The sequence below is a fragment of the Camellia sinensis genome, chromosome 15, assembly GCF_055761805.1.
Source record: "Camellia sinensis isolate YWXY chromosome 15, ASM5576180v1, whole genome shotgun sequence".
Classification (NCBI taxonomy): Eukaryota; Viridiplantae; Streptophyta; class Magnoliopsida; order Ericales; family Theaceae; genus Camellia; species Camellia sinensis.
In genome coordinates this window covers 106,307,074-106,326,810 of record NC_138975.1, presented here as the reverse complement: position 1 = coordinate 106,326,810, position 19,737 = coordinate 106,307,074, and the positions used below count along the sequence as shown (strand labels likewise).

At 41.2% G+C, this 19,737-nt stretch overlaps 2 protein-coding genes across 3 annotated transcripts; one reads left to right on the top strand and one right to left on the bottom strand.

The window, feature by feature from the left end:
* Positions 1 to 361: 361 nt before the first annotated feature.
* Positions 362 to 3,528, top strand: LOC114272277 (mitochondrial outer membrane protein porin of 36 kDa). 2 transcript variants are annotated; one of them, XM_028213942.2, is made up of 5 exons: positions 362 to 435; positions 693 to 779; positions 1,028 to 1,089; positions 1,221 to 1,429; positions 2,449 to 3,528. In XM_028213942.2, exons 1-5 carry the CDS (start codon positions 387 to 389, stop codon positions 2,771 to 2,773), a joined length of 732 nt encoding a protein of 243 aa, XP_028069743.2. In that variant the 5' UTR covers positions 362 to 386; the 3' UTR covers positions 2,774 to 3,528. The 2 variants fall into 2 exon arrangements, with proteins under 2 accessions (XP_028069743.2, XP_028069744.2); XM_028213943.2 differs by lacking the exon at positions 693 to 779 and having other exon boundaries at positions 371 to 435.
* Positions 3,529 to 3,815: 287 nt separating this feature from the next.
* LOC114323193 (transmembrane protein, putative (DUF1118)) lies at positions 3,816 to 19,453 on the bottom strand. Its single transcript, XM_028270726.2, has 2 exons — positions 19,071 to 19,453; positions 3,816 to 4,479 (listed from the first exon to the last, which is right to left on the bottom strand). The coding sequence occupies exons 1-2, from the start codon at positions 19,212 to 19,214 to the stop codon at positions 4,036 to 4,038; spliced, it is 588 nt and encodes a 195-aa protein (XP_028126527.2). The 5' UTR covers positions 19,215 to 19,453; the 3' UTR covers positions 3,816 to 4,035.
* Between the last annotated feature and the right edge of the window lie 284 nt (positions 19,454 to 19,737).

The window sequence follows — 19,737 nt, the reverse complement described above, 5'->3', positions numbered from 1 at the left end:
GAACCCTCAATTTAGCTGTTTGATGTTTTAAAAATTACATAAAATAGAACCATAAAAGGTCATCCAAAATAAAGTAAATAAAATAAAAAAAAAGAGAAAAAAAACTGTAAAAAAGTTACAGACAAGCACCCTCTTGGTAGGTTTAGTAATCAGTCATTGCATTGTAGTGTATGATCTCTCTATTCTTCACTATCTTCAATTCCCATCTCTATAGACTATTAGTAAGTAGCTCAGTCTCTTTTATGGGACGTGAAGTCCAAATTGTTCTTGGAAGTTTCCATTGACGTTTGCTAGTGAGGAAGCTTCCTCTTTTGTTTCTACTTTCATATTTCTAATACTTAAAACTAAACTAAAAGTTTAGACCTCGATTAACTTCAAAATAAAAAATGAGCAAGCATCCAGGTATCTACTATGACATTCGCAGAAAAGCCCGAGGTAATATATATCATCTTTTGTTCTTCCACTCATTTTTTTTTTTTTGGATTCTATTTGGTTACTGAGAAAACAAAGGAAAATAGAAGGAAACAAAACATTGGTAATAACTCATTTGTTTTCTAAGTACTGTTTACTCCGCAACCAAATGGAAGTCCTCTCTATTATAAACTAAGTAACCAAATGAAAGTGGAGGCTATGGACCTCTCTCTCTCTCTCTCTGTGATAATTATTATTATTATTTGTTATTTTTTTGTCAGATCTTCTCTACAAGGATTATACTCAACAACCGCCAATTCAGTATAACTACAGATGTTTAAATTGGAGTTTTGATTTGTCCTGTCAAAGTAATCTCTTGTTAAAATTTTGCAGAGAATTACTTATTTGCAGTGAATTATTTGCTATCTTGGAATCATTATTTTTAAGTTCTTTGCCAAATGAAAATGGTGTCATAACACTCATAGTTTCATTAGAAAACAAATATTAATTCTTTTCTTTGCCAATAAATTCTCTTTCAAGAATTGCAATACCTTGATTTGAATTAATTATCATTGAAAAGCTAAAATAATTCACGAGCTTCCACAAAATGTTACAGACATCGAGGTTGTGAAAGGACTCAGGACAGCTTTTAGGTTCATTACACCGTTTCAAAACAAGGTGAGAAAATTCTAAAAATCTCTCACCACTTGAATTGTCTTGATTTTCTCAACATAGAGAGATCTTAAATCAGTTTTTGCATCATGTTTACATGAGAGTTTATTATAATGTACCAATGATTATGATAATAGGTGGAACTTCAATACTTGCATGACCATGCTAGGATTACCGCAGGCATCAATTTGGCTGCAAACACGCCGTTAAATTTCTCAGGTGTAGTAGGAAACAGTTTTTTCTCCATTGGGACCGACCTGTCTTTTGATATGGTGAAGAAGAAATTTGAGAAATGGGACGCGGGATTGAGCTTCAACACTGCCATCCTCATTGCTTCCTTGACCTTGTAATTCCTTCCACACCCTGCTGCTCCTGTTGTCTTTAGGCACTTACTTTACAAGCTTATCAAAATTAGAAAGAACATTGTAATTCATCAAGAAATTAATGTTCTTTAAAAAATTCCGAACCATCAAATTTAATCAAACGTTTGATAAAACAAGACTCACTTGAGACTTTCAAGGAGGATTAATTTCACTTTATCCCCTAAACTGTTGTCCTTTTTTCTTTTTTTCTTTTTTAAAACCTATCAATTCATATATAGCCTTTAGAGTTTCTGATTTCAGCTCATGTGGTCCAATTGAATATGATTGTCCAAATAACTGTTGAAGTCTAATTTGATATGAAAAAATGTCATTTTAGAATTTAACAACTCAAATGAGAAAAGGAAAAGGAAAAGGAAAAGGATGGAGAAGAAAAATGAATTTTTGGTTGTGGGGTGTACGCTATCTATAAATATAGTGTGAGCTAGAAAATGGATGTTTGATTATATGATTCAAATTATAAATATAGTGTGAGCCAGAAAATGTACGTTATCTATGAATTTCACGGTTGTTGACTAGAATTGACGTCTAGAAATTTTAAGTCCTAAACACATGAAATTGATAGTTTAGAAATAAAACAGAAAAAATTTATAATAATTTGGGAATAAAAGTGAAATTAGCCCTTTCAGAAATTCTAGATTGGGGAAATTATTTACCAAAAGGTGGGGGTGCAAGTTTTGTTGTGGTTTCTTTGCACATAAAAGTTGACCCCCCATGTAATTATTTTTGGTCTTCTACATTGATTTGTAATTTTTCCTCCTCTAATTCACTAACAAATTGTGAGAGGTCATTTGAGAAGTGACATTTTGATTTTTTTTCTAAAATATGAAGTAGTCAAATCACAGGGCTCAACCCTAGATAGGCAGTGAAAAAAACTTACAAAATGTGATAGAATGGAAATCAATTTTTAACTTTTTTATATGACTTTTTGAATTTTTAATTATTTTGACTTATTGTCAAACTCCCGTGTTGACAAATAATGCAGGGATGATATGGGTGACACTTTGAGTGGATCATGTTACTATACAGTGAGTCCCCAAACCAACACAGCCTTTGGGACAGAGCTTAGTCACAAGTTCATGAGCAATGAGACAACTTTCACCTTAGCCACTCAGCATTCACTGTTCCCAATCACATTAGTGAAAACTAGAGTAAGTAGCAATGGCAAAGTAGGAGCCCTCATTCAGCAGCAGTTGTTTCCATCTCTCTTCTTGTTCACTATAGCTGGAGATGTTGATGTCAGGGATGTGAGTAGGACTGCTAAGCTTGGCCTTTCTTTGGCTGTTAAGCCTTTGGATCAAAACAAATAAAAGTACCTATCTCAATATGGATGATAAAGAAGACTCAAGATTGACATAGTATCTGGGTTTAAGTCTTACCGCTGCCCTATGCAATTTTCTCTTCTTATTCCATTCTTATAGATTGTTTTTTTTATTGGCGTTGGCTTCTGTCCAGTCGTTAATCGGATTGGACCATGCTATTGGGCCCATGGAGGCCTACCACGGGTCCAGTTTTGATAATCTGAACCGTCAATGTATAGAATTTGTCGAGTACTATAAGTCTATAAAAAAATCACGTTAATCGGATATCGATAACTATGTGATCAAATCAGATTTTTGTCAACCGTTAATTTATTCACCGTCTATTTTTTTTTATTATACAAAACTGATTTGATCACATAGCTACTAATATCTGATTAACGTGATTTTTCATAGGCTTATAGTACTCGACGAGTTCTACACATTAAACAATTCAGATTATCAAAACGGGACCCCTGGTGGACCTGCATGGACTTAACAACACTGCATGAACCCAACAGCACGGTCCAGTCTGATTAAGGACTGGACAGAAGCCAAGCCCTTTTTTATTATACATACATAATGTATAGTTGGAAGAAAAGTCATAGCATGAGTTAATAGTGGCCAGTTTTGGGTGGCAAGTTTTGCATAGCCTTAAATAGTGTCACTTAGTATGAGAAATGTATGGTTTTGCACTTCTAAAATGGGTATATTGTAAGAACATTACGTTATTTTATTCTTATGCTGTTTTGTGAGATTAGTAGTTATTTTACTTTGTGATAGAAGTTACGAATGAATAAATTTATAATGGGATAATGTGTATTCTTGAAGTGAAAGTTATGAATTATTATAATTATATAATCCACGTTATGACAAGAAAAATTATATATTGTGATATGTGTTATATATGTCGATTTAAATATATGACTCATCAATTTAAATTTGTATATAGATAATTTATTTAAAAAGTACTAAAATTTCAAATGCCTTTAATCACCGGACAAATCGAAATACAAAATTAGATCCTTCAATATTGGAGAGAAGTCTACCCCTATTTAAAAAAATAAAAATAAAATAATAATTATTAAAAATGAATTGTATGACTAGAACTCAAGAACTTGTTTTCAAACTTAAATGAAAATAACTCCACAGAAAAGCTAATCAAAGATTTTTTTTTTTTTCTCTCTTTTGAGGACCAAAAAGAAAGATGCTTTACAATATCAATACAGAAAACTTGCTTATACATATACATCATATATATAATAAGGATCCAGTCAATCCGCCTCTTGTAACCCACCCAAAACAACCGCCCCAACAAACAACCCGACCGCCCCGACAGCAAGCGCACCCCCAACCACAACCTGCACCGCTACCAGACCCGCCGAGTCATCGGGTATCAAAACGATCGCCAGAATCGCCGCCACCAAAATCGGAAGCGACGCCGAAGCCAGCGCCGACGGCGAGAAGCTAGCCGCCTTCTCGAGCAAGCTGAGCAAGCCGAGCTCCTCGGCCTTGGAAAACACGCCGAGTTTCTCGATGGATGAGAGAGTGAAACCCAATTCCTCTGCTTTGGACAAGAGACCAGATTTCTCTACGTTGCTCAGAACCTTTCGTTTCTCGATCGTCTTGAACACGTCGACCTCGACATCTTCACTTCCTTCGTAGAATATTCCGGCGCCGAACCATTCCTTTTTCCACCCGTCGTCGTACTTGTTCACCTGCATTGTTCATTAGTTTGGTATCAAATGAAAAAAAGTTATAATAGAGTGAGTGTTTATCTTTTCATTAACTTTGTAAAAGACTGTTGGGCTCGGACAATTAGTTTTGGAATGTATTTGATAAAAATTTACTCTAAACAGTTGACTGGCCAAATTTAATGAAATATTTGACGAACAATTAAAGATATTCTTACGGACATAAAATCATAGGGAAAGGAAAATGTTCAAGATTGTTCAAAAAAAAAAAAATTGTTACACACTCCTGAGACCTGTCTATCACCCTTGCCACATCATTATGAAATTAGATTACATTAATATGAGTGAATTTTGAAATCTAAAAAAGTAAGTCTTTAAGACCATCTCCAACCCAATACCTTTTATTCAATCAAATTTGAATTTGATAAAAAAAAATACATTTTTGTTGCTTCAATGGTTTTATAAAACCAATATCAAATCCAGGATATGTTACAGTTTTCATTAAATTGAGGATGGCTATAATTTTCACCAATTTACTGTTTAGAACCATTGGAGTTGAAGGTAATACAACATCACCGGACAACTGGCCGGATGTCTGGCCAGATGTCCCCCAAAAGACCATTTGGGTGAAAAATTACCCACAACATATTATAGATTTTTGTGAAAATTACATTGGTCGGACGTTTGACCGGATGTCCTCCCAATCGACCGGTGATTTGATGACTCTTCGTTAGATCGTGCGATATCAGATGTAGTTTTTACTCAATTTTTTACTCAAATTTATTGAAAAAAAAGGTTAAACGTTGGATATGCCCTAAGCAGCTCTCAAGATGAAAATCCAGATGCACCGTTTGGATGCTTTCAAAATGTGCAGTAAGGACATGTACGAGAAAGAGATAAACTTTCTCGTATAATCCTATTGATCAAGTCCGCGTTCCTCCAAACGTCGTCGCTTTACTCCCTGAAAACACAAACGTGAGTTAGCCGACAAGTGTGTGCCGAAAACCCCTCTGATGCCTAAGTCAACAAAATAGACAAGTAGACAAAAGCTTTGTGTATTCAGGAATCAAAGTTGTGTTACCTCTCCATAGGTGATGTTTGTAAGCTTTTATAGATTCCGTGTGGCACAATCCAAGTAGGAATCTACTCCTCCATGCAGAGTCCTCATAGGATTCATACTCCTGAAAGATAATGTTTATCCTTCATTACCCTCCTCACTGCATGAACCAAGTGAGATGGTTTTACCATGGTCAGACTTCTATGGGATCGAAATACCATTGCCTTACTAGATATGCAGGTATGACAGATCTAACTTTCAGTCCGGTTCTTCTTTTCCTTGCTTCTTCCTCGGCTTCGCATGCGCAGACCGAGCTATCCATAGAAGTGTCAAACCGAACTAATCACAGAAGAATCTTGAAGAAGGCTTATCATACTTCGGTTTAGAAGATACGACCAAGCTAACCGTAATATGCTGCGGCCAGACTACCTCCGAAGGTGGTGACCCAGCGACCGAACTGCCGCACTCCCACGGACCGAGATAACAATGCACTTCCGGGACCGGTCTTAACTTTAAGTCCTGCTTGGACCGGACTGGATTTGAGGCCTTTTTACTCAACCCTTCGTACTGTGGCCTATAATGGCCCATTGTCCAGCTCGGCCCAATATTGATATAAATTACCCTCTCAATTGCCCCTTAATTCCATCTGCGTAGCATGATAGGGATTACTTGTTTTATCAGCCGAGTTAAGGTTTTTAAGCCTTTTAACCGAACTAAAAAACCCTTTAACTTTTCCAGTCGAACTAAAATCTTTTAGCCTTCCCAGCCGAGCTAATTCCACACCAGGCTCTCCTTGTCTGGTCAAAACGTCTCTTTAACCACAGCAACTGAATCGCTTCTTATTTCCATGACACGTGGCATACGCTGATTGGCCCAATGTAGCTGTCACGCCGTCTTCATACTCCGTGTTTTTTGAACAGTCCCGCTCTTTTTTGTCCTTCTTTCTACACAAAACAGAAGCCCTAGCAATTTTGAATTTCATCATTTCACTATTCACCTTTTCTTTCTTCCCTGCTTCTCAAACTTGCAACCGCAGAGCTCGTGAATCTTTCCAGCGCCCATTTCAACGTCCAGTTCCTTCTTCTCCATCTGGTAAGCTTCAGAAATCTGTTCTATTTTTCTCGTTTTCGTACTTGTTTAATCCATAATATTTTGTGTTATGTGTTTTTGCAAAACACGTTTTTTACTTCTATTTGCTGCCTTGTCTTGCATCTTTTGCAAAAACTTAGTAATAGAGCCCCTCTGATTCAAGAAATAACATGAAAAACACTAGTTTTGATCTAAAATCACAATATAACCAAACTAGGAAGTTGTTTGTAGTGGATGTCAGTCTAGCCGGACCAACTAACCGAGCTAACTCTTCATTGTTAGTACTTGTAGTTCTAACAAGTCAAGCCTTTGAAAACCTTAACTATGCCCGAGCTGAATCTAGGGGCTAAACCGGCCTTCCAAGTTCAGACCGAACTAAGAAAGCTACCCCTTGAGGCTCAACCGGGCTATCAAATGCCTTGCTCAAACCGAGCTAACAGACCCCTTGCTGAAACTGAGCTAACACCCGCAGTTCTTCACATAACCGAGATAGGACTTCATTTATTTTACCTTTATTTCTTTTTAGCACGGTCCATCGATCTGTGCATAACCCCTTTCTTTTTCACTTTGCAGACTTAGGTTACCAGACACTCCTTCGCACGCTCAACTGAGCTACTCAGCGTCATTTTTTAACCGAGCTATCATAGTTAAATTATACATAACTTAAGGGTAAATGGGAAAATATAGGTTTTTAGTAGAAACACCTGGTGGCTTGGCCGAATTCCGAATGGAGTATAACATTCCTGACGACGTCCATCTCACCTTAGCCGAACAAGATATCATACCTTGGGGAAACCTTGGTTTTGTTCCCTTCACGCTGCTTTCCATTGTAGAAACCGGCTTAAGATTCTCTGTACAACCTTTACTTTGTGAATTCTTTAGGCAAACTAGGATATGCCCAACTCAGCTTTCCACAAACTCATACCACATAATAAATGGTATAGCCGAGCTAAACCGTCATTCTGGTATTAACCTCGGCTTAGCCGAACTCTTTCACCAATATTCTATCGGCTCAAAAGAAGATGGGAGGGTTTATTATTTAAGAATACGACGTCGGCGTGAGAAAATAATAAAGGACACACTGGACAAAGACTTAAACGATGACGATTTTTTCTGGGTATCTGGCAATTTCGAAGACCACCAAGCCCAGATCCCAGGCCACAGTATAAACTGGAAGAAAGGAACCCCCGGTATAATTTCCTCGGCTTCTTTGTGTGCCTCCATTTATTTCGATTTCCTGTTTCTGAACCGAACTGACAGTTGTCTTCTTTATGCAGATTCAGCCCATCTCAAGTCACTGTACAACTATCCCAATCTAAACACACTTCGCGCCACACTTCGATATTCTGAAAGAAGTTGGGCTAGGCTGTTGAATTTTGAACTGACGTACAGATACAACAGTCGACGAAAAGCCAGAGTAACAGATTTTTTGCTAGAGGCCTCTCTTGAACCGGACCCGACCTTGCCACAAATCATCCTAGTCCGTACTACTGCTGAAGAAGAAATGGCGAAGAGGAACAAAGTGAGGGCCCTCCTAACTGAAACACATCCAGCCGAAGTACCACCAACCACCTAGACTCAAGAGACCGTGGTGGCTCTTCCATCTCAACAACCCTCTTCATCACGCCCAAGCAAGCGCGCCCGGACTACTCGAACCAAGCAACGCCTTGCTGATGAAGATGAAGTCAGTCTTCCACAAAGCCCTCCACCAAGTCCATAACCGGAGTGTGCCGACCGAGCTAGCTCCTCCAAATGGTCTCCAAAAATGACTTTCCAAAACCGTGCTATTTGTGATACTGACTCTGTGGTGGCTGACAAAGACCATATGCTGGCCTTCAACCTGGCTAAGAGCGTATGTCTGCCCCCTGACATAGAGCATCACAAGCAGTTGACCGAGCTCAAGGCCATCCGGTCGGCAACAAAATCAATGATCCTAGTCAGTAGCTCCTCTTGTCTCTCTAATTTTTCCAACTTTCCGTTCGGTTTTGTCATTAGTTTCTTTGTATTCTTTTTCAGGCCATACAAAAGAGTCAAATTGCGCACAAGCGTGTGTTGGAGCTTTGCAAAATAGCTAGGCAAGCCATGGCCGATGCTGAAGAAAAAACCACCAAACTAAAAGAATCCAAACAGAAGACAGCCGAGCTAGAGGCCGAGGTAGCTCGTCTGACCGGACTAGTTACCTCGGCTAATGCTGAAAAACAGAAGGCACTGACCGTGATGAAGGACAAGTACCTTCGCGAGCTAGTCAAGCTCGAAGGAAAGAAAAATGCAGAGATAGCCGAGCTAACTAAGAAAGTGAATGATGCAAATGCTGAAGGCTTCAAGGAAGGGGAGGCCCTCTACATGCAACAATGTGAGGCCGCTAAAGATCTTTTCTTTAAATGCGGTTGGAGGGCAGCCGTGGTGCAGCTCGGTTGTGAACCTGAGACCGAGGTCTACAATCCTCCTTAGTACTTCATACCGAGCTCACTGGCGGAGTACGCTGCATCCGTTCAACAACAGTTTCTACAAGGTTCAGATGATGATGAAGACACCGAGACCAATAATACCCCGGTCGTCAATGATCAAGCCAACGATCAATTAGCTCTGTTGGAGCCAACAGCTGAAGACCTGACGACTGAAACCGTGCTTCCAATAGACGCCGAGCTCCCAACCGAGACCAATCTACCGTCTGAAGCTGGTCTTCGTGTTGACATTGATGCTGATCTTGATGATCTGTTCAACTGATTCTGTACTTTCTTTTCTTGTTGCTTGTTTTTTTTTTTTTCTTTCTTCTTTTGGTCTTGTAACCAGGCTGAGGCCCCTCCTTTGTATTTGCTTTGAATTTGATCAATGAAAATCATCTTTTGTATTCAACACTTATTCCGGTTTGATCTGTATGCTTGCACTTGTAATGAGTTTTTCAATGAATTCTTTTGCTCCAACTATTATCTCGGTTTACTTTCCTGTTTGTGCTTTGCTTTCTAACTGCAACTTGAACGAAACACAATATTTTTTGGCCGAGATACTTTATTCCGGTCTTAGCTGAGCAATCTGACTGAGAATACTAGCCAACCACTCTTTAGCCGATATACTTACTTCGGCTGAAGAGTACCAAGAGTTGGTTTAATCCAGTCAACCACTCTTCAGCCTATACCCTTGCTTCGACTGAAGAGTAATAAGGGTTTAATCCAGCCAACCTCTAAGTTGGTTTTTTCCAGCCAACCACTCTTTAGCCGATGTCCTTACTTCGGCTAAAGAGTATTAAGAGTTGGTTTAATCCAGCCAACCACTCTTTAGCCGATGTCCTTACTTTGGCTAAAGAGTACTAAGAGTTGGTTTAATCCAGCCAACCACTCTTTAGCCGATGTCCTTACTTCGGCTAAAGAGTACTAGGAGTTGGTTTAGTCCAGCCAACCACTCTTTAGCCGACGTCCTTTACTTCGGCTAAAGAGTACTAAGAGTTGGTTTAATCCAGCCAACCACTCTTTAGCCGATGTCCTTACTTCGGCTAAAGAGTACTAGGAGTTGGTTTAGTCCAGCCAACCACTCTTTAGCCGACGTCCTTTACTTCGGCTAAAGAGTACTAAGAGTTGGTTTAATCCAGCCAACCACTCTTTAGCAGATGTCCTTACTTCGGCTAAAGAGTACTAAAAGTTGGTTTAATCCAGCCAACCACTCTTTAGCCGATGTCCTTACTTCGGCTAAAGAGTACTAGGAGTTGGTTTAGTCTAGCCAACCACTCTTTAGCCGATGTCCTTTACTTCGACTAAAGAGTACTAAGAGTTGGTTTAGTCCAGCCAACCACTCTTTAGCCGATGTCCTTTACTTCGGCTAAAGAGTACAAGAGTTGGTTTAATCCAGCCAACCTCTAAATTGGTTATTCCTGCCAAGTTAGAATAAAATGTTTGGTTATTCCGACCAAACGTCCTGCAGCTTGGATCCTTATCCTGGGTTTAGGAGGGGTGTTGGTTTTTCTAGCCAACCTCTAGATTGGTTTTTCCAGCCAATCTAGAGTAAAGTGTTTGGTTGTCCTGACCAAACGTCCTGCAGCCTGGATCCTTATCCTGGGCTTAGGAGGGGTGTTGGTTTTTCCAGCCAACCTCTAGATTGGTTTTTCCTACCAATCCTAGAGTAAAGTGTTTGGTTGTTCCGACCAAACGTCCTGCAGCCTGGATCCTTATCCTAGGCTTAGGAAGGGTGTTGGTTATTCCGGCCAACCTTGCTTTTGATGTCCCTAACTTACTAATACAATCTCTTACAAAAAACAACTATGCTGAAAAGAATTGACTTTGTTTTATTGAGAAAAAGGAAAATTACACATACTCGTAAAAAAAAAAAAAAACTAAAAATAAAATAGTTTGAGATTGGCAGTATTCCATGGCCTAGGAATGGCTTTGCCGTCCTCATCTTCCAGGTGGTATGCCCTTTTGCCAGCTAATCTGACCACTTTGTAAGGTTCTTCCCAATTAGGCCCTAACTTGCCATTTCCTGGTACTAAGGTGTTTCCCATCACTTTGCGCAGCACCCAATCTCCGATCTTGAATTGTCTTGGATGCACTGTTTTGTTGTATTTCCTGGATAACTCTTGTTGGTATGAGGCAATGTGAACCAGTGCTATTTCTCTTCTTTCTTCGGCGAGGTCGAGCTCCAATGCTATTGCTTCTCTATTCAAGTCTGGATCAAAATTTTCACTTCTAATTGTAGGGAGGCCAACTTCTAGTGGGATTACTGCTTCCATGCCGTAGGCTAAGGAGAATGGTGTTTCTCCCGTTGATCGTCGAGGTGTGGTGCGGTAAGCCCATAAAACATGAGGAAGTTCCTCCGCCCACTTACCTTTTGCCTTCTCTAACCTTTTCTTCAGTCCATCCAAGACAACCTTGTTTGATGCTTCTGCTTGGCCATTTGCTTGAGGATATGTCGGTGTAGAATTGTAGAACTCTATCTTGTATTATTCACAAAAGCTTCTAAAGATTCTACCGTCGAACAGAGTGCCATTGTCTGATATTAGGGTTTTAGGTATGCCGAACCGAGTGACGATATTCTGCCAGACGAACTTCTTCACATCTTTTTCCTTGATTGATGCTAATGCTTCTGCTTCCACCCACTTTGTGAAGTAGTTTGTTGCTACGAGAAAAAACTTCCTGTTACCGGATGCCGTTGGAAGTGGTCCTACTATGTCCAAGCCCCACATTGCGAAAGGCCATGGGCAAGTCAATGGTAGGAGTTCTCTGGCCGGCTGATGTATTTAGTGTGCGAACTTCTGGCATTTCTTGCACTTCTTCACATATTTCTCTGAGTCTGCTTGCATGTATGGCCACCAGTATCCTTGTGAAATGGCTCTGTAGGCTAATGATCTTCCACCTTGGTGGCTTCTGCACACTCCTTCGTGTATTTCGAACTAGAAGGCTTCCACTTTGCTGGGGTGGACACACTTTAAATAAGGTCCAGAGAATGACTTTTTGTATAATGCCATAGATGGAGAGAACCAAAATCGCTGCGACTTTGCTCTAATTTTGTTGGCTTCTTTCTTGTCTTTCGGTAAGACGCCGTCTTTTAAGAATAGTATGATGGGATCTATCCATGAGGGGCCTAATTCGGCACAACATACCTCTTCTACTTTGGGGTCTTCAATGCTTGGTCTCGGTAGGTAGTCAATTAGTAATGGGTGAGGGATGAATGTATCTGCCATTGACGCAAAGCCTGCTAGTTCGTCTGCTCTACTGTTTTCCTTCCTGCCAATCTGTCCTATCCTTACTACTTCAAATTTCTTGATCTCTGTTTTGACCAATTCTTGGTACTTGGCCATCCTGTCATCCTTTGCTTCATAGTCGCCAGAAATTTGGTTTACCACCAGCTGTGAGTCGCTGTAGACCATTAATTCGGTGGCCTTCATGTAAAATGCTGATTTGAGTCCTACAAGAAGTGCTTCATACTCCGCTTTGTTGTTTGATGTTGGGAAGCCAAGGTTGATTGCTTGCTTCACAACCAGGCTGTCTGGTAAGATGAGGACTATGCCAAGTCCTGCACCATGTCGGTTGGATGCTCCGTCCACGAAGAACTTCCACATCTCTCCAACGAACAACTTCCAGCAAGTGAAGGGGTCAGATGATGTCGTGGGGTCCAGAATGTTGCTGGTGTTTTCTTCAAGGTCCATGCTTACTGTCTGCCCCTTGCTATCTGCCTGTACCAAATCTTCATTTGTTGGTGAGTCTTGGTTGGGTGTAGCATGGTTCGCTTTTTCATTGCTCTCATTATTCTGGTCTGCCTTGGGGTCCGACTGAGTATCCTGCACCAGGGGTTGCGCTATTCCGGCGTCAACTTCCACCCTTAGTTTGGTTGTGTTAGTCAGGTCGATTGGGCAGATATGATGACTTTCTGGGGTTAATTCTGCGACAAAGTCTGCCAAAGCTTGGGCCTTTATCGCGGTTCTGGGTTGGAACTTAATGTCGAATTGTCCAAACTCTACTGCCCACTTCAAGATTCGCCCAGAAAAGTTCGCCTTCTCAAACAAAGCTTTTAATGGAAAAGCTGTGAGGACGACTATGGTGTGGGCGTGAAAGTAGTGCGACAATTTTCTTGAGGCCATCATTAAGGCCAATGCCAGTCTTTCCAGTGGCAAGTACCTCGTTTCAGCGCCCAGCAATGTCTTGCTGACATAATAGATGGGCAGATGTTGGATTCCTTCCGCACGGACCAATACTACGCTAATTGCGTGCTGAGAGACTGCCAGGCACAAGAAGAGTTCTTCTCCAGGTATTGGGGTGACAAGCAGTGGTGGAGAAGACATGCATTCTTTCAAGTTTTCCAGTGCACGGTCGCATACTTCGTCCCACTCGAACTTGGCTTTTAATGCTTGAAAAAATGGTCGTAGTCTATCTGACGACCGATTAATGAATCTGTTGAGTGCAACTGCCATACTGGTGAGATGTTGTACCTCTTTTACTGAGTTAGGCCTCTTCAGATCCTGAATAGCCTTGATCTGGGAGGGGTCTGCCTCTATACCCTGGTTGGTTACCAGGAAGCCTAGAAATTTGCTAGATCCTACACCGAACACACACTTAGATGCATTAAAGCGCAACTTGTGTTTCTTTAGAACCTGGAACATCTCACCTAGGTCCCTTAGATGGTCATTCTTGTCCTTGTTTTTGACCACCATGTCGTCGATGTAAGCTTCCATTGTTTTGCCTAACAATGGTTCAAACATCTTGGTGACCATCCGTTGGAATGTTGCCCCTGCATTCTTTAGGCCAAAGGGCATGACCTTGTAGCAATACAGTCCTCTTGGAGTTGTAAAGGACGTGACCTCCTGGTCTGGTTCGTACATGGCGATCTGATAGTAACCTCTGTATGCATCCAGAAAGCTAAGCCGGTTGTGCCCCGCCGTTAGGTTTACCAATTGATCTATCCGTGGTAGGGGGAAGCTGTCCTTTGGGCATGCTTTATTGATTGTCTTGTAGTCGATGCAGACGCGCCATTTTCCATTCTTTTTTGGTACCACGACTGTGTTGGAAATCCATATGGGGTAATGTACCTCTCCGATTGCTCCTGCCTCCAACAGGTTTCCCACTTCTTCTGCCACTATTTCGGTGTGGTGGAGTGCCGATCTGCGAGTGCGCTGAATGATTGGTCTGGCGGATGGGTGGACATTGAGTTGGTGACAGATGAAGTTTGGATTGATGCCTGGCATGTCGTATGGTGTCCAGGCGAACACTTCGATGTTAGAGGTCAGGAATTCCAAGACCTCTAATCTCTCAGTGCTGGACAACGACGAACCGAGCAAAAAGAACTTATCCGGGTTCTTATCATCTATTCCTACCTTACCAAGTCTTCCACCACTTTTTGATCAGCTGCTTTGCCGACATCTGCGAACAGTTCATTGCTCTCAAGTTCTTCCACCGAATGAACATATCCCTTGGCAGCGCGGCTGCCATTAACCGTGACAAAGCATTACTTGGACATAATCTGGTCTCCAAAGACCTCTTCAATTACTCCGGCTCCGTTGGAAAACCGCATTACTTGATGATAGGATGACGCTACTGATTTCATGGCATGGAGCCATGTTCTTCCCAAGATTATGTTGTAAGTGGAAGGGACCTTCAACACCCAAAATTCCACTTGTTTTGTCATGCTTCCTGCCCTGACTGGCAGGATAATTTTGCCAACTGGCCATTCTAGCATTGAGTTGAATCCGATCAAGGGGGATACAGTCAGTGCCAGGTCTTTGTCCTCCAATTTCAGTTGTTTGAAGGTGTCGTAGTACATTATCTCACACGAGCTACCTTGGTCTATCAAAATTCGCTTGACTTCGTAATCCTTGACGCGGAAGGTGACGACCAGTGCATCGTTGTGAGGGCAATATATTCTTTCCAAGTTCTTGTCTGAAAAAGACATGACGTTCGTAGGGTTTGTTCTCCCATTTTTGATGGTAGGTTGAGCGCTTAGTACTTCTCTTAAGTGTTCAGCCTTCTTGATCGATCCTCTGAGCTCGCATACACGCTCAGGTTCGAATACTCCATGTATTACATTGATCACACCTTGAGGTGGGGCGTCAATTGGCATTCCATTGGGGTTATTGTGGTCCTGGGGGGCTGGTTGCGTCCCTCTTTCAATGTATTTATCCAGGTGACCGGCAGCCACCAACTCCTCCCGATGTTGTTTCAATGGCATGCAATTTTCAGTGCGGTGCCCCTTTTCTTTGTGAAAGGTGCATCGCGATCTTTCGTCGTAGTCTTTCTGTTCTTTTCCTAGCTTAGCTGGCCATCTGACGAAAGGTTCATCGCGTATTTCGCTCAGAATCTGGTAGATCGATTTCTTGAATACCGTGGTTATGGCAGTGCGGACGCTCAACTATCTTTTATCCTGGTCCTCTCCGTTGTCTCGCCTGCCTCGTCCGTTTTTGTTCGGACGTTCTACCACGTTGATCTTTGTTGTGGTCTTTTTATCTGGTACTGCAGTCGTGCCAGATTTTGTTTTGGCACGGGCGCCATCCTCTTCCACCCTGATGTCCTGATGCACTCTTTCCATCAAGGCCTCCATGGTGAGGGGCGGTGTCATAATGATCGAGTCCCTTAGTCTGTTTCCGACTGGAAGGCCTCTTTTGTACTGTGCAATGGCGAGATTGGTGGGACAGTCCCCAATCTGGTTGAATGTCTCCCAGTAACGACTATTGTAGGATCTTAGTGTCTCTTTTTCGCCCATGTCGATGGAGAGTAACTAGTCAATCTCTACCGGGGTTTTGGTGTTCGTTCTGAACCTCGTAACGAACGCCTCCGCCAATTGAGCCCAGGAGGCTATGCTGCCTTCTAGAAGTTTTTCGAACCAAGTCAAGCCTAGGTCACCAAGGCTTGATGGGAAGAGGATGCACATCAAAGCCTCGTTTCGCCGATATACTGCCATAACCTGGCGGAAGTGGCTTAGGTGTATGTAGGGGTCCGTCTTCCCCTCGTATGTGGTGAATTTGGGTTGAAGGAAACCTGAAGGAAGGGGCGCGTTTTCAATTGCCGGAGCGAACGGCTAGGTCTGCAGCCTTGCTAATGCCTTGTCCGTTGGTTCGTAGGCAGGGCGTGGCAACGACATTCCGACCTCGACGTTTCCATGCGTCCGAGGAGCCAGCCGCTGAAGGGCAGATACCCTGCGAGGGTTGCGTGCCCTAGTATCCTCCTTCCATCGTGCCTTTTTTTCCAACATGTTCTGCGAATCGGACGATCTTAGTAACTCCGTCTGCCTGGATGATGTCTGGTGCGAGCGCGAAGGTTGATAGGTACTTCTCTCCGTGTAAGACCTCAACGATCTCGTTCTCTCAGAACTAGAGAAACGAGTTCTGGAGGTTCTGGATTGAGTATCACCTGTCCTGAGGCTTCTACTCTCTGCTTGTGATTGTGTGGAATGCCTTCCACGGTCTTCTGAGCGGCGATGGGGCGTCTTGCTTTTGCGCCCCTCTCCTGTCGTCACTCCTTCTCCCTTCATCTGGCGTTTCAAGGCCTCCATGTCTGCCGCCATCTTCCTTATTAATTCATCTTGCTCCTTCACGCGGTCCTCCAAAACTTGAGGATCAATCCTCCTCCTTTGTCTGTCAGGACTTCGTGAACGAGAGTGACGGGGGCTGTTAGTCCGTCTCCTCCCCCTTGTATCCCTCCTGGGATTTTGTCGCTGTAGCTCTAAGTCCGCCATGGGAGGGATAGAAGGTAGGCCCTCGCGTCTTGCACCCTCCTCTGGTGTTTGTCCGTCGATGGCGGACTACGGCAAATCTTCGTTGTGCGCCATTGCTTCTAAAGAGGAAAAGTTTGATCAAGAGGTTTTGTCCCTGTCTGAATTCTCACAGACGGCGCCAATTGTACGGGAAAAAGATAAACTTTTTCGTATAATCCTGTTGATCAAGTCCACATTCCTCCAAACGTCGTCGCTTTACTCCCTGAAAACACAAACGTGAGCTAGCCGGCGGGTGTGTGTCGGAAACCCCTCTGATGCCTAAGTCAGCAAAATAGACAAGTAGACAAAAGCTCTGCGTATTCAGGAATCAAAGTTGTGTTACTTCTCCATAGGTGATGTTTGTGAGCTTTTATAGGTTCCGTATGGCACAATCCAAGTAGGACTCTACTCCTCCATACAAAGTCCTCCTAGGATTCATACTCCTGAAAGATAATGCTTATCCTTCAACACCCTCCTCACTGCTTGAACCAAGTGAGATGGTTTTACCATGGTCAGACTTCTATGGGACCGAAATACCATTGCCTTACTAGATATGCAGGTATGACAGATCTAACTTTCAGTCCGGTTATTCTTTTCCTTGTTTCTTCCTCGGTTTCGCATGCCCAGACCGAGCTATCCATAGAAGTGTCGAACCAAACTAATCACAGAAGAATCTTGAAGAAGGCTTATCATACTTCGGTTTAGAAGATACGACCAAGCTAACTGTAATATGCTACGACCGGACTACCTCCGAGGGTGGTGACCCAGCGACCGAACTGCCGCGCTCTCACGGACCGAGATAACAATGCACTTCCGGGACCGGTCTTAACTTTAAGTCCTGCTTGGACCGGACTGGATTTGAGACCTTTTTACTCAGCCCTTCGTACTGTAGCCCATAACGGCCCATTGTCCAGCTCGGCCCAATATTCATATAAATTACTCTCTCAGGACATATCTAATGTTTCACCAATTTTTTTCATTGAATTAACATTTAATGATAAAATACTAGAAAGTGAATTCTAGTTATTTCATTAAACTTGCATTGATAAATTATCTTCCCGCAAATATTAGAATCTTGCACGGAAGATAACTGAATTTAGGATCTAGGGTTTAAATTGAAATTTCCCCGCAAAGATTTAAATCTTACATGTACTATGTAAGATAATTGAGGGATAGCCGAAAACTTCATCAAACTAAATTGAATCAAATTTTCAACTAAATTTGAACTCAAATTTGACAGAATTTTAAAAGGAGTAAAAATTGGGAATGAATTTCTGTAATAAAAAATATTAAAACATTCTTAAAACAGTTAAGTTTTTAGGATTTTTTAAAAAGATTTCATGAAAAAAAGAGCAAAGATTGGAGTCTTGCATAGCCAAGCTTTTAATCAAAATTTTTTAATGAAAAAAAGAGAGTAAAAAGTAAGGATTGGAAATGTGCTAACAACTAAATGCATGTGATTCTTAATTCTCCTCTGTTTTCCCTGCAACCAAGTGAAGGTCAATGGATTTGCTGCAAGTTCTGTTTTTCATAGTTCAGAAACAAATTTCTTTTTATTTATTTATTATTATTTCACCCATGTCACAGCAACCAAACAAAGGGTTTTAGCAAATTAACAGCAAATTTACTCATAAATCGATTGGTTCCCGACAAAATGTAAGTCCTAAAATTTGGGAAAACAATTTGCATTTGAAAGCATTGACTTCTCGATTGTATTCTTTCTATTATCTACATAGCATTCATTCAAAATTAAGCTTCCTTAAGTTTCCCCTGTTTTCTCAGCAACCAAACAAGGGACGCATTTACAAGGTTTTCAGTTCCGAAGTTAGCTAAGTACTTAAGTTTGATATAACAGTTCCACTTATAATCAAGTTCGCGTTTTCGTATTTCAGCTCATTTTCTCAGAACCCAAACAAAGATATATATATATATATATATACTAACATGTGGACACACGCAATATGTATGCAATAAGAATAAAAAAAATTAATATCATAATATATGTATATTGGGTATGTGGTAAGAGCACTCTTAATTAAACTTTAAAGTTTTATTTTCAAATCTTACACGTAGCAGACAGAAAAGTTACCAAACCTTTAGACACCAAGTTCATTACTCACGTATATAATATATATATTAAAAGATATATAATAGTCTAGATATATTACTATTATAATAAGCATAATTCAAAAGAATTTGGCAATTTTCTGAGCAACCAAACATGGGTAAACCCTTATCAGTCTCAATTGAATTGAGTATATTGCTAGAAAGATTATTCATATATACAAGTGTATAGTACCTTCGTTTTAGGTGCCATGGCGAGAAATCTTGAAGCTCTTTTGGCGGGAAAGAATTGACGAAATCGGGACTTGGCGGGAAAGAAACTACTGTGCTCGACGTTATGACGAAGATAAGCAGTTGGCGAAGCCGTTGTCATTGCCATTTGACGAGAGGAGTTTTATCAGAATTTTTCCGGAGGAAATTTTTCTTGGTGAATTTTCTTAGGTTCCAAACACCTTTTTCTGTCTGTAATCTTAGTGTCGACCAATCAAAAGGGATGTAGCCCTATCTGACAAAATTACACGTTATCGTTGAGTACAGATGACATCAAATTACATATTTAACCCTTTGCGGCTCTTCTAAGGGGTTCTTTGCAAGGTTTTAAATTGACATATTTTTTATACGGCAATGTTACGTAGTTTAAATTTTGTGATTTAAATTGTCAAAATAATGTCGTTTTGAGTACAGAATAACATAAAAATAGTCAAAACAATATCGTTTTGACCATTTGAGTTACTTTTGAGTCACAAAATTTGAGTTACGAGATATTTTCCTTTTTTATTTTACTTGCTAGTCCGAAAAGGAGGGACATGCAAGGCCTAAATGGGAGTTTGGCGATCATTCGCCCGATCGCTCGGACGATCGGATGAAAGATTATCTACTGTTGTTGTCATTTTTATCGACTG